The 14,343-nt window shown below is 30.0% G+C and overlaps 2 protein-coding genes across 7 annotated transcripts in view; one reads left to right on the forward strand and one right to left on the reverse strand.

The window, feature by feature from the left end:
* The window catches only part of LOC115884977 (cilia- and flagella-associated protein 74-like), a 54,107-nt gene that overhangs the window by 37,982 nt on the left and 1,782 nt on the right, over positions 1–14,343 (forward strand). For 4 of the 6 annotated variants that reach the window (XM_030903706.1, XM_030903707.1, XM_030903710.1 and 1 more), the window contains 2 exons: positions 11,941–12,093; positions 12,242–12,470. In XM_030903706.1, coding sequence (XP_030759566.1) covers positions 11,941–12,093; positions 12,242–12,470 — 382 coding nt within the window. Of the gene's footprint in view, positions 1–11,940; positions 12,094–12,241; positions 12,652–14,343 lie in introns of all 6 variants that reach the window. The other 2 variants (XR_004050656.1, XM_030903708.1) reach the window with 2 other exon arrangements.
* Positions 190–11,285, reverse strand: LOC115884979 (lymphocyte expansion molecule-like). Its single transcript, XM_030903713.1, has 6 exons — positions 10,877–11,285; positions 4,941–5,167; positions 2,271–2,466; positions 1,182–1,325; positions 979–1,113; positions 190–441 (listed from the first exon to the last, which is right to left on the reverse strand). Exons 1-6 carry the CDS (start codon positions 11,059–11,061, stop codon positions 234–236), a joined length of 1,095 nt encoding a protein of 364 aa, XP_030759573.1. The 5' UTR covers positions 11,062–11,285; the 3' UTR covers positions 190–233.

Genomic DNA, 14,343 nt, shown 5'->3' on the forward strand with positions numbered 1-14,343 from the left:
TACCTAAGTAAGTATACATTATATGACTGAAGATCAAAAGAAGTTAAGAAATAAAAGGACCATCGTATCCAGATAAATTATGAAATAACGCTTGGTATTTTAAAATTGTATTCATAATCTATATTACCAGCCTGGTTGTTCTAAACTAAGTAGGAGTTGCATAATAACGCGAATAATTAAAATGCAAAACGATCACAAGACATTTTTATATTCATATAATGAATATTAACTGCTTACTTATACAATGAATAGGAAATAACTTTATAAAGTTGCCGATCTTGCTGGGATAGAAATACCCAAGATTGTCTTTTTTGTTTCATACATCGTGGTAATTTGGGAGTGTATCTTCCTGGACCAGGTGATATTCGCCAGTCTATCGGCGGTCTTGCGTTCATATTCGAAGTATCAAATGGATGAAGAGACTTCTTCTTTACTTTAATGCTATTAGCGAAAACGTAATTATCTTAGTTCATGTTAGAATATTAAGTATAGTCTGGCTAAAGAGAGGATCCCTGATACTGACAGTTGTGTCCGTCGCCGTCGTATCAATTTAAAGACAAATTGTATTTTCAGTCACTTTTTCGATGTTGTCTGCCGACATCTTCCGTGACTTCGACTGAGCAGACTTTATAGTCCATCGAACAAAAAACCTTAAAAAGGAAGAAATTCAATAATATTTTTATTTTAAAACAATAAAGATCACCCGGCAACCATTTTGAAACTCGTTTTTTATCAGTTATGTCTAATATTCTTCTTAACAAATCGTCTATCGCCCTTTTATGCTGCCGGACAGATTATGTCCAAGAATACTTGCGTATAGTTTGTCCAGCAAAAAAAAAATATAAAAGTGACAGTTGTTTTATGTCATTTTAATTGTAACCTAGAATAACATTTTTCGTCGTTTATGGATGTCGTCTGTTGAAATCACTCTCTTTTTGGGCAGACTATATATACGTTAATATAATGACGTATATTCACCAGTTTGTACCGCTTAGATCGTAATGCGCAGGTCCAGGATCATTCGGATTTCTATAACACAAGCTAAGATCATTCAGCAAGCTTCTCTCTGTAGGTTTTGATTGGAAACGATTTGCTTTTAAAAACATACCACATCTATAATTAATTCAAGCCCCTTTAATTACTGATGAGTTGCAAAACAAATCTTATATACTCATTATTACCTTTTCTTTGATGGATGATGCAACAAGTGATCAGTATTACTGGGGTTAATATAAAAATAATCAGCACCTTTTCTAGGCGCTCGTGCAAAGTAATTTTTTATTGTTGTTTCATCTCTTGGCCCTGTAAAACAGTCATACGGCCCCCTAAAAGATAATAGTAACTGGTTTGTTAAATAAACATTAAAACATTAAATTATTAAATATAATAATAGTTAGAAAAACTGTTAACACTCTAAATTTCTTTAAATTATTTAGTTCTTTCAATACGAAAGACTACGTATTTTTTATAAATTGACAAATTCAAATTAATGAATCAAAAGAATTACTCGTATATTATAAAGAATGTCTATACTTATGTGGCGGATTCATCTCTCCGAAAAAATCCTATATGGGTTTTTCGCCACTGCAAAGAAAATCTACAAAATAAAATAATTATTTTATGTAAACACTTCTGTGTTAATCCCAAACGGAAACTACTTGTCAGAAGTTAGGTTTAAAGATATACAAATTTGCCTAACCAACAAAAAAATGCTTAACGTTTCGGAAAGTTTATCTCTTTCCGTCGTGGGAAGCAAAAAAATACAAAGAATAAAGAAAAAACTAATTAAAATAGTTAAATTCAACTATTCGAGAACAGTTTTTCAAAACAGATACGTCTGCAAAAACCGTTGACGTTCTGTTAAAATGACATTATATCAAGTTAAACTTCAAAATTAACGATTACTACCTGATAACAATTACTTAATAAGGTAAAATCAAAAAGCCCAAACTTTCTGTATGATTATTTTTAATTTTTACGTATGTTGTGTTTATTTATGTTATGTTCTTTAAAATCAAAAAAGCGATTGCCATACATTACTAACATCTACAGATGCATGAACAATACATTTATTTTTATTAGATTGAATTAAAAAAGCCTCTTTTATTTTTCTTTTAGAGGCTATCGCTTCTTTCATTATAATTTTGGCGTTATTAAAATTTATTCTGTGTCCTGTGTCCCATGAATGCTGACAAATCTTAGATTTGTGTTTTTGCAGTGGCGAAAAACCCATATAGGATTTTTTCTTATATTATGTTTATACATTATACCTAATGGACGTCCTCTTCTTAGTAATATCTACAAGATGTTTCCCATCTCGTAGAGTATATAAGTTTGGCGGTAAATGATAAGTTCTTGCTTCTGATTTAAACCTATTTTTCAAGCCGTCGGACTCAAAAATCGGTATGGTAGAAAATGATTTTTTTGATGGAGAAAATGATTCTATTAGTTTTCTATAGTACGCATCTGAAAGAAAATTCACAGCCGTCAATATAAGCGGCAAACCTCAAAAACCAGAATATCATATGGTGCGTTTAGAATTGAGCACGCACGCACTGATCCTCCGCGAATGCTCAAGTGTAAACGGCTGTGCGCGCACGCTCACTCTAAATCTGTCTGTGCGCGAGCAGCCGCGAACGTGAGCCGTCTGGTGTCGGTTTTTGGTCCGTGCTCAAAGGGATTTTATGTGTGCGCGAACGCTCAGTTTGCACCAGCAATTTGTTTTGTCTGCGTTCGTGCGTGCGTGTGTGATTTTTTTTCGTTTTCTTTATTAAAATTATGGAGTGGATCAATGAATCTTCGTTATTATTAATTGAAGAATATGAAAAGTTGCCTATATTATGGGATGTTAAACATTCTTTGTATTATTAAAAAATCAAAAAATCGCGTGGCAAGATCTTGTAAATAAAATTAATATTGAATATGTCGATATTAATGAAATTGCTATTCTAAAATTTGTATCTTTTGTTCGTAATTTTTGGTATTATTAAATTTTGTAAATATTCCAAGTCGGGTCTGGTCATTCTTGTAAAGTTTTTGAACTGATCACAACCGTCCTCAGACACTAAGTTGTCGCAGTAAATTATATCGATTTCTAAAAATTTGGGTTTGCCACCAGCAACGATGTTTTCGATTTTTCTCCTTTTTAATAATTAAGCTGTGCATAACAATGACTGCATCCTCGACTATTTCTTGGTCGTCCATTATTTTCGCCAATACAACTCTGCTGTGCGCGCACAAATGGATCACTTCATTCGTCGAAAAATAAGTTTTTAATTTAAACGGAGCCGAGAGCGCAAACGAATGCCGTGCGCGCACGCTCAGCTCGTACGTGCTCAAGTCTAAATGCACCAATATGGATTCGATTTTGGATAGTTTTTTCATTAAAAATAAAAAATATTTTAGTCATTCCTTTTATTCGAAAATAATGGATACTTTCCGAGGCATTAAAGTTTAAATATGATCAACTTTAATTGCGCCTTTTGATTTTGATTAAAAAAGGATCTACAGCCATACTTTTTTCAATAAAACGATACTTCATTACCAACTTTAATATGGAAAACTAATATTGCGCCATCTATGAACAATTGATCAAAACTATAATTTAAGGTTATTGTTTCATTGCCTTTCAGTGTTCGTAAATATGTGCGTCAATTGAAAAGAATGGACAAATTTCTAGTGATTTTTATCCTAAATATTACTTGTATCGAATTAATTAAAAAAAATATCAACTTGGGAAATAACGGACACCCTAGTGTCACACACAGTTAGTATTTTACGCGTATTAAACTATTTGTTAGATGTAAAAAAAACTATTTGTTACATGCAAAAAACGTTTTTTTTACGTGTTTAAAAAACTATTTGTTGAACGTAAAAAAATATTTGTTACAGGTAAAAAACTATTTTTTTACGTGTAAAGAAATATATTTTTTAATTTTTAACTTTTTTTTAACCAAACATTTCAAACTACGCATTTTCAAACCTGTCCTTCAAATCCTGCTATTTAATGGCTGTTGGTAAGAAGTTTCACTTCAAACATGCGCATATAGTGCACGCACAATTTTTTTATAATACTAATGTATTTATCTTGTATACCGGGTGCGTCTCAAAAGTGGCTCACCCCCTATAACTTTTTTATTTTTTCAGATAAAAAAAAAGAGATTTGGTATGTTAGTATATGACATAAATTAAGATTGATTGACGTATTCAATTGTTTTCGGTCACTTCCTGTTTCACCGGAAATGACTACAACTTTTTATTTTTAAATAGCACCCTCTGTATTTTTTTACTTTATTTGATAGAAAATAATGCTCTAAATAGAATGACATATCATATGTCAACTTTTGACATTTTCGCATATCGTTTATTTGAAATTATAAATTGCTGTTCGTAACGAAAATTTGACTCCAAATATCAAGTGTGTAGTATCAAATTATTCGTAGAAAAATACTTTTTCCAATATGCCAATGAGCCACCCTCGTTCCATTTGATAAAACTGAGATATTATTAAAAATACGATTGGGAGCATTTTCTAACTAGCCAGGATAAGACATTAAAAACATTAAACGGTCAAATCTATTTTTCTTGGGCTCCTTGATTAAGAATTAGTGTTTTTAACATAGCCATGGCACTCGATCTAGATTGAATTTTAAAATACGATTTTTTATTTAGCGAGGATGTCAAAAGTTGACATATGATATGTCATTCTATTCAGAATCTCATTTTCTATCGAATAAAGCAAAAAAATACCGAGGGTGCCATTTAAAAATCAATTTCATTTCCGGTGAAACAGGAAATGACCAGAAACAATTGATTACGTCAATCAATCCTAATATATGTCATATAGTAACGTACAAAATCTCGTTTTTTATTATATATGTTTATAAAATAAAATTATAGGGGTGAGCCACTTTTGAGAGGCACCCGGTATATTTATCTACCTGGCGGAGGGGAATCTTGTCCCATTATCTCTTTATGCATTCTACTACCAGATCCGAATCCGACATTTTCGAACGCAGATGCCGACTTGGTCTTAAAAAGATTTTCGTTTATTTCTTGCGATCCGGGTCCACGCAACGATTTTTGAAATATTCTTTCACGTAATATATGAGCATTTTTAAAGCCAAGAAATTTGGAAAACTCTTCTAATTCCAGTTTATTAGACCATCTAAATATAAATTATTATAATCAAATAATACTAATTAAAACTACTAAATAGTAGTAGTAATAATAATAATTAAAACTACTAAATAATAGTAGTAAATAGTATTGCTATCACGGTATTGAATGGGATACTGTGGGACAGAAGCATAAACAACAAGAACAAAACTCTAATATACAATACCATCATAAAGAGTATAACCACGTACAGCTGTGAAGTCTGGCCAATTAAGGAAACAACAAAACGAATGCTGGAAGCTACAGAGATGGATTTTTGGAGATCAGCAGGCAAATCAAGACTCGAGCGAATAACTAATGAACGCATAAGAGAGATTATGGAAGTTAAACATACGATAGTGGACGACATAAAGAACAGTCAACTCATATGGTACGGGCATGTCCAAAGAATGGCAGAAATAAGAATCCCAAAGCAAATTATAAACTGGAAACCTGCAGGAAGAAGAAAACCGGGTAGACCGAGAAGAAGTTGGCAGGAAGGGATTGACACGTTTATGGAGGAAAGATCTCTCGGAGACGGTGCATGGAGAGACAGACAGGCATGGAGAGATGGCATCGGAAGACGTAGAACGTTTTAAACCGATTAATATATATATATATAAATAGTATTGTAATAATACTAATTAAAACAAAAATTATTTATTTACATTAATGGTAATGTTTGTGTTCACACAATGTGACGAGTTTGGATCGAGATATCCGTGGAAGCAGTGAATAATGAAACCATTATTCACAAACAAAACAAACAAACAACGCTTTATTGTGCAAAAAGCCAAAACAGCTTCATCGACAAAGCACTCACAAACAACAAAATCACAAAAAAATACAAACAACAAAAAATACACAATACAAATAATACAATTCAAAAAAATTTAAGTCTTTAAAATTACAAAAAGAATATACATGGACAATTTTAGAACAGTACGCAGTAAATAGATATAATTTTAAAGTTATAGGATATTAAATACTTGACCTTTGACCAGTGTGTGAGATGATCAAAATTTTAAAATTCAAAATTGTTCATAATCAAACATCAACAAAAAAGTCGTTTACCGCGTATAGGGCTCTCTCCAGTAGGTATGATTTTAGAGCCTTGCGAAATGCGGGAAAGAATGAAAGCGATTTGATATTCAAAGGCAGATGATTGTACATTTTTTTGGCATTGTACAGTATTGAACCCTTAACTAGTTCTGAGCTCGGGGTTGGCAGATAAAGATCGTGCTCTGCATTCCTAAGTGGATAGTTATGATCACTAGTGAATAATGAATATTATTATTATTTCATAAATTCATGCATAATAATCAAATTATAGATGATTCGTGGATAAAGTGTATTGTTTTATAAGCTAAATATTATGGTTTCTCTATGGAAACAACAGACTACCGCAAGCTATACAGGGTTGTTCACCACATACGACACGGAATATTGTAGTTAAACGAGTAGATTTTTATAAATTGTAAGTTTTGGGTTCGCTGAAGGACTATTAGAGTTACAATTTAAAAATATTTTTACAAGATACAGAGTGTCCCAAATAAATAAAAAATATCAAAGTTGTATTTTTTTTTAAATGGAACACCCTGTATATTATTACATTTTTAGTTTCTACGATTAAAATAAAGGTAAATTTGATTAAGGTTTATAACACTTAAACCTTACCGTTTTTGAAATATTTTCAATTTTGTGAAATTGCAGTATAAATTTTAAGGCTTCATTTCTCCGAGGGTATCAAAGTTTTTAATACTAAATATTTACTGAAGTTTATTTATTGATCAGTTGTTGTGTTGCAATAATAAAAATTTTACTACCTTTTACAGAGTGTCTAAATATTTGTTTTAAATAATTATTAGCTTTAATCGGCAATACCTTGTTTAATTTAAATGGAACACCCTGCATATTTTATGAGAATCAGATGCACAATTTAATTGTCTATCAAATTGTATTATACAATTTTTTACCTATCTCTTCAAGTTTCCGTAGAACATGCATTTTCTTGTAATTTAGAACTCATTTATCAATATACCCATGGAATACTGACATTTTAGATTATTTTTAAACATGTACCAAATTTTTAAAGAGTACAGATACTAATATTGTCGATATAATTCGTAGATTTCATTAAAAAATAAAAAAAAACTGTTTAAATATTTGTTAAAGAGGACCAATTAATATGATTCCAGTATTCAAACTACATTAATTGACTGTTAGTGTTGATTAATAATAATTGCTCCAAATACTAAAAAACTGAATTATGTATGTGTATTAGACAGTGTGGTAAAAAACTAACACCTTAAAAATGATATTTCATTTTTTGACAAATGCTTATTTATAACAATAGAGACGTTCATTTTCATAACTTATTATTATATTAATTTCTGATTCAAATCCACATTTATTTAGAATAATTTATTAACGAACAGAATTAAGTATGTAATTAATTAGTATTTGGGCGGAAATACTGGTGGTATATTTAATTAATGGTATACTCTTTTATAAAGATTTAAATAGTTTTCTTTTTGCATACAAATGGGCTAGTAATATTATCGTTTTACTAAAAACGATAATATTACTAGCCTGTGCATTTTGTACATTGGTTGTTTTAAAAACAATCTAAAATGTCTATCTAATGTAATGTATAAATGAGGTCTAAATTATGAGAAAATGCATTTTCTACGAAAACTTGAAGGGATAGGTAAAAAGTGGTATAATACAATTTGATAGACAATTAAGTTGTGCATCTGATTCTCATAAAATATACAGGGTGTTCCATTTAAATTAAACAAGTTATTGCCGTTTAAAGCTAGAAATTATTTAAAATAAATTTTTAGACACTCTGTATAAGGTAGTATAATTTTTATTATTGCAACACAATAACTGGTCAATAAATAAATTTCAGTAAATATTTAGTATTAAAAACTTTGATACCCTCGGAGAAATGAAGCCTTAAAATTTATACTGCAATTTCGCAAAATTGAAAATATTTCAAAAACGGTAAGGTTTAAGTGTAATAAACCTTAATCAAATTTACCTTTATTTTAATCGTAGAAACTAAAAATGCAATAATATACAGGGTGTTCCATTTAAAAAAATACAACTTTGATATTTTTTATTTATTTGGGACACTCTGTATCTTGTAAAAATATTTTTAAATTGTAGCTCTAATAGTCCTTCAACGAACCCAAAACTTATAATTTGTAAAAATCTAATCGTTTAGTGTCATTCATTCTCCGTGTCATATGTGGTTAACAACCCTGTATAAGGATATTTTATTAATTTCAATTGTGTTTTTTAAACATTGTGAATGATCGTAATCTAAAAAGTATAAAGTGTAATTGAAACCACTAATTTATTCCACTAATTGGGATCAGAACCTTAAAGCTTCATTCTGAACCTCCCAATTAGTGGAATAAATTAGTGGTTTCAATTAGGTAGAAGTTTTTTTCATCTATTTTTAATGTAAGCATTCAGAACGGCATAATTAGTGGTAGTAATTTTCAATTAGTCGAAAAAGTTAACAAACTTTTGACTTTTCCACTAATTATACTTCAAAATTTGCGAGGAATGTCATTTTGGCCTTTGATTATCATCTGTCAAGAAAATTTTTGGTTAGAAATCAAAAGTTTATTGTTTTATAATCAAAGTTTTATAAGCTAAATATTATGCTTTCTCTATGGATATAACAAACTACCGCAAGCTATTGCTAGGATATTTTATTATTGTGTATTTTAGACATTGTGAATGATCGTAAACTAAAACGTATATATTCTAATTATTGAAACTACTAATTTATTCCACTAATTGTGATTGTGAGGTTCTGAATGAAGCTTCATTCAGAACCTCCCAATTAGTGGTTTCAATTACACTTTATACTTTTTGGTTTACGATCATTCACAATGTCTAAAAAACACAATTAAAATTAATAAAATATCCTAGCAACAGCTTGCGGTAGTCTGTTGTATCCATAGAGAACACATAATATTTAGCTTATGAAACAATAAACTTCTGATTTCTAACCAAAATTTTTCTTGATGGGTTATAATCTTTGAATAAGAAGACTAAGGAAGGAGCATAATGCTATCCATGTATTCATGCATGGTGGGCGGAAAAAGCACTCTAGGGTGGGGATCCTTGTCAGTTCTGTTTGACGATTCATTTGACACATTTGAATTTGATTTGAAATTTTGTGGATTTGTCAATCTTTACGGAGCTTATTTTATGTTATTTACTATTTATTCTACTACTGATAGTTGTATAAAGGTAGTAAATCTATATGGAAATTGTGGCAGAACTTAAATTAACAGTGACATTATCGCGATTTATCGAAAAAGACTCTAAAATAGTTGGTTGTGTAGCGTGCGTTAGATCTCGGCAAAAATTGAGTGATATAATGGAACAACTTTTCGCTAGTAAGTGACTAAATAATATACATACGTGTAGTAAACCGATCATTTATGAAATTCACTTAAGTTAACTAAATTATATATTTATCTTGCATTTTAGCTTTCATTTATTACTTGTTGTACTTACGTTAATTTGACTTACCTGCTTCAGTAGCGTATCGGATGTTGTGTTAATAAATACTTATTATAACTTATCTATTTTTATTAGAATTATATATTTTTATAACAATTTTAATAACTACCAACATTTATTCACAACGTAAAATAAAACAACAAATTATTGAGTCTACCCCACGTCTACCCTACATCATAGTTTTACATTTTTTAAATAAAATTAGAACGAAACTGATAAACCGGAATTTAAGTCGACCATATTTGAGGCCCATCGCGGTGTACATAAGATTTTTGATATGCTCCTTCCTTAGTCTTCTTATTCAAAGGTTATAATCAAAGGCAAAAATGACATTCCTCGCAAATTTTGAAGTATAACTAGTGGAAAAGTCAAAAGTTTGTTAACTTTTTCCAATAATTGAAAATTACTACCACTAATTATAACATTCTGAATGCTTACATTAAAATTAGGTGAACAAACTTCTATGGCTAATTGAAACTACTAATTTATTCCACTGATTTCGAGGTTCTGAATGAAGCTTAAAGCTTTAGTTTACAATCATTCACAATGTCTAAAAAAACACAATTAAAATTAATAAAATATCCTAGCAACAGCTTGCGGTAGTCTGTTGTATCCAAGAGAAAGCATAATATTTAGCTTATAAAACATTAAACTTTTGATTTCTAACCAAAATTTTTCTTGACGGGTGATAATTAAAGGCCAAAATGTCAAAAGTTTGTTAACTTTTTCGACTAATTGAAAATTACTACCACTAATTATGACGTTCTGAATGCTTAAATTAAAATTAGGTGAACAAACTTCTAAGGCTAATTGAAACTACTAATTTATTTCACTGATTTCGAGGTTCTGAATGAAGCTTCAAAAGTATAAAGTGTAATTGAAACCACTAATTTATTCCACTAATTGGGAGGTTCTGAATGAAGCTCAATTGTTACAAAGTAACAGTTACTTTACAGGGAATCGAAGTAACGCTTACCATTTGACTTCTGGACTCGTTACTAAGATAATTCGTTACTTTTACGCTGTCACTAATCGTAATCCCTGGAAGTGCACGAACAGAGGACAGAGGACACGAAACTCGTTACTGAACTATTCGTTACTTCGACATAGCGGTGACGTAGGTCTCAATATACTTATGTTTAAAAGACTATTTAAAATATTTACTCACGACATTCCTTTTTTGGACTTTCCAGAGCAAATTGGTTGCTTCGGATTATAACTTCCAGGACCAGTTTTAGTAATTTCCTTCTTCATAGCTCCTGAGACATCTAGCTCAGGGTGGAACCCTATTTTAGTAAACCTTTTAGTGGCTATTCCGAAAGGAGCATTAGTTTTGAAAGGTTTCTCGTTCATTATGAAAAAATGTATGTTCAATTGCACTCGAAAAGAAATAAAAATACAAAAGCTATTTTAACTCATGTCAAAAAACTGTCACAATATTATTAAAAATAGTTTATACGAGGCGTCCTAATATTCCATGAACATTAAACTAAATACCACGTACATTTGAAATTAAAGTAAGTAAGGGGCATTAGCGTAACGAGCAATTCAGCCTAGGGGGGCCGTAGGTTGAACCCAGGTGAGGTAGGGCCTTTTGTTATTTAAAAAATTAAAACTAATAATATTAAAAAATAAACACACATTTTTTGAATAAAACGTTTACATGAATTTCTCTATCAATACATTTACTAGTTATCAAATAGAATTGGTTATCAAACCGTGTTCGCCAGCGGATCTCAATCAACTCTATAACTAACGCACATTTTTAACAAAACAAAATAATATTAACTAAAAAAACTATTAAGTCATTTTAACTGCATCACAAGCAAAAAAAAATCATATGTAGCTAAGAGCTAGGTATAATTCTGTCAAATTTCAAGATTTCTCTGGGGGTGCCTAGCAGTACCTGGAATGGGCCCGGCATCCCCAGGCCCCCCTGTAATTATGCCAATGGTAAGAGGGCATCAAATTTTAGAAATTTTAACACATTTTTAAGATATTTTAAAAACTGATGTTCCAATTTGAATGAAAATTGAGATTTTTAATCATTTTTTATAACGAATGTACCTAGATAAATCCATACAATATACTATACCAAAAAAAGGCGTCAAGTTGGCTTGGAAAGGAAGATCGCTGTAATTTTATGTGTGAATTTATATTATGGTGAATGTCATCGATACTCAAGCCAACTTGACGCCTTTTTCTTCGATTATACGATATATTTTTTTTCAGGTAAATGAGTACTTTGAAATACGAACTAAATCAACGATATTACCGTTAATTCTAAGTGGGCAAGCTGTTCCAATTAATGTAAATATAATTCCAGAAGTTACATTTTTCAGATTAGAAGTGAAAGGAAATCGCTTGGCAGAATTACAACTGAAAGTATTTGACTTTGCATTTATTTTATATTTCTATTTCTTGTAATGCAGTTTGAATTAATCTAGTTAATAATGATAATATATTTTCCTATAACCTTGTCTATATTAGAAATCGAGTATATGTTATAATAAATATTTATAATGTTATTTAGATATCAAACTTGTCTGAAGTTGAAGTAACGTTACGATTTATCAAATTGTTCGAAATAGTAAACAATCCGGAAGATATTTCTAGTAAAAACGAAGATTTGATAGATAAAATAAAAAATAAAAATGATAAAAAAGATAAGAAAGAGAAAGGTCCAAAAGGAACCAAATTTTCAAATGACATCACTGATTTAGAAATAACCACCATCAGAAAAAACTTTAGCAAAAGTGAAGGTAACACTAATACTAATATAATTTATTACAACCAATATCAGTAAAGATAATTATAAATAAAGCAGTGAATACTTAAATTTCTGATGTATTGTCTGTACATCAGAATATATTATAAAAAAAAATTATATTTATCTAAGTACAGTATGCACAACAAGAGGACGCATGACAGTGACAGTAAATTGTAAGTATTTGTAAAATCTTAGGTCTGTCATGTTTATTCACAGGTGGTTATAAGCTTAAAAAAGTTACGTCCTAGATTTTAAAGCGTTTTTGTTTCGGAAAACCTAGTTTTTATGTAATTACACATCAGAAGTGAATAATACACTTTTAATTAGTAGTGGGAACTATCGAATGAATACTATCGAAACATTCGATAGTTGCAATTCATTCGAATAATTCGATAGCTAGTAAGAAAACATTCGTCGAAAACTATTCGAATAAAAATTATCGAATAGATGCGTCATCTGCCTTGAAATATTGTATTCTAGTAATTCGGCAGCAAAAACCATTCATTTATAAAATTCATTCATTTATCAAATTCATTTATTCGTCAGGATCGATTTTAATAAAATATAAACTGGATTTTAGTTATCGTCCGGCGACGTAGGTTTCTTTCCTAAAAACCCGACAGCGGTCGGTGGCAATGCTATGAATGAAGCCGGCATCTTTGATTTTTTGCGGAGTCAAATAAAGATAAGGACACATTATTTTTTTATTGAGGTGCTAGTATTTACACAGAAAATATATTATGAAGGGCGCTGTTGCCATATATTCGTATTAGTTGGTATTAGCAAAGAATATTATTCTTTAGCATTAGTTAGGGATAGTACAGTACGTCTGTCCGTTCTGTAGCTACGGGGTATCCGTGAGAGGGGAAACGATATTCTCTCGATGTTTTTCGTAAAAAAATAGACGACGCGTCCCATCAATAAAAATTCAACAAATTTGCAAGTAGCCAATAAAATGAGTGGGCGGAGCGATTTGCTGTGACGCACTCGTCAAATCGACGTATAAAATATATTGCTGTTTATTTAAATGTTTTTTGTCCGCATTCCTTTCATAGACACAGATCCAGCAGATGTACTGTATGTCTATATGTTTTGCATGTTTTTATTAATATTCTGTTGTTACACTGCAATAATACTTTTTATTTTGGATGTAGGAAAATGATTTTTAATGTTTTTAAGCAAAGACTAGTTTAATAAATAATAATAACAGTAATAATTTGTTATACCTATTAACAACAAAATTTACAATCAATTAATAATATAAACATTTTTTTTAAGTAGTAGCAAAATATAAACAACAAATAGAAGTCAAAAGTATTTATATTAGCCCCTATTTAAAAATAATATAGTCTCTAAATGGCAACGTTGGTTTATTAAATAATAATAATTACAGAACTAATTTGTTATATTAACAACAAATTTTAAAATCATGAAATATAAACATTTATTAATTTTCTAAGCATGCAGTGTAATGGAAGGAAAATATAAATAAAAAATTAGAAATCGAAATTATTTATATTACTTTTTATTACTTTATATTACTATTTAAAAATAATATTTACTTTTGCTGGCATTTACTTTAAAAAATAAATGAAATATTTCTTCGCAAAAAACTACATGTAAGAGAATTAGCATAAACAAAATACAAACATTGTTAACTTTTTTTTTAAATTGGCACGTGTAAAACTTTCAATTTAATTTTCTCACCCCAAAAGTTGAGTTCGATAACCATTTACTTAACTTAACCACATTACTTAAATATGACTATTAAGTTCAACTAATTCATATTATTAAAACATCTAAAATACAAATATGTATTTTTAAAATTAATTGTAAGTTCATCTCATCTCTCTTAAAAATTGCTA

The sequence above is a fragment of the Sitophilus oryzae genome, unplaced genomic scaffold (assembly GCF_002938485.1).
Source record: "Sitophilus oryzae breed Bouriz unplaced genomic scaffold, Soryzae_2.0 scaffold_359_pilon_pilon, whole genome shotgun sequence".
In the NCBI taxonomy this organism is placed as follows: domain Eukaryota; kingdom Metazoa; phylum Arthropoda; class Insecta; order Coleoptera; family Curculionidae; genus Sitophilus; species Sitophilus oryzae.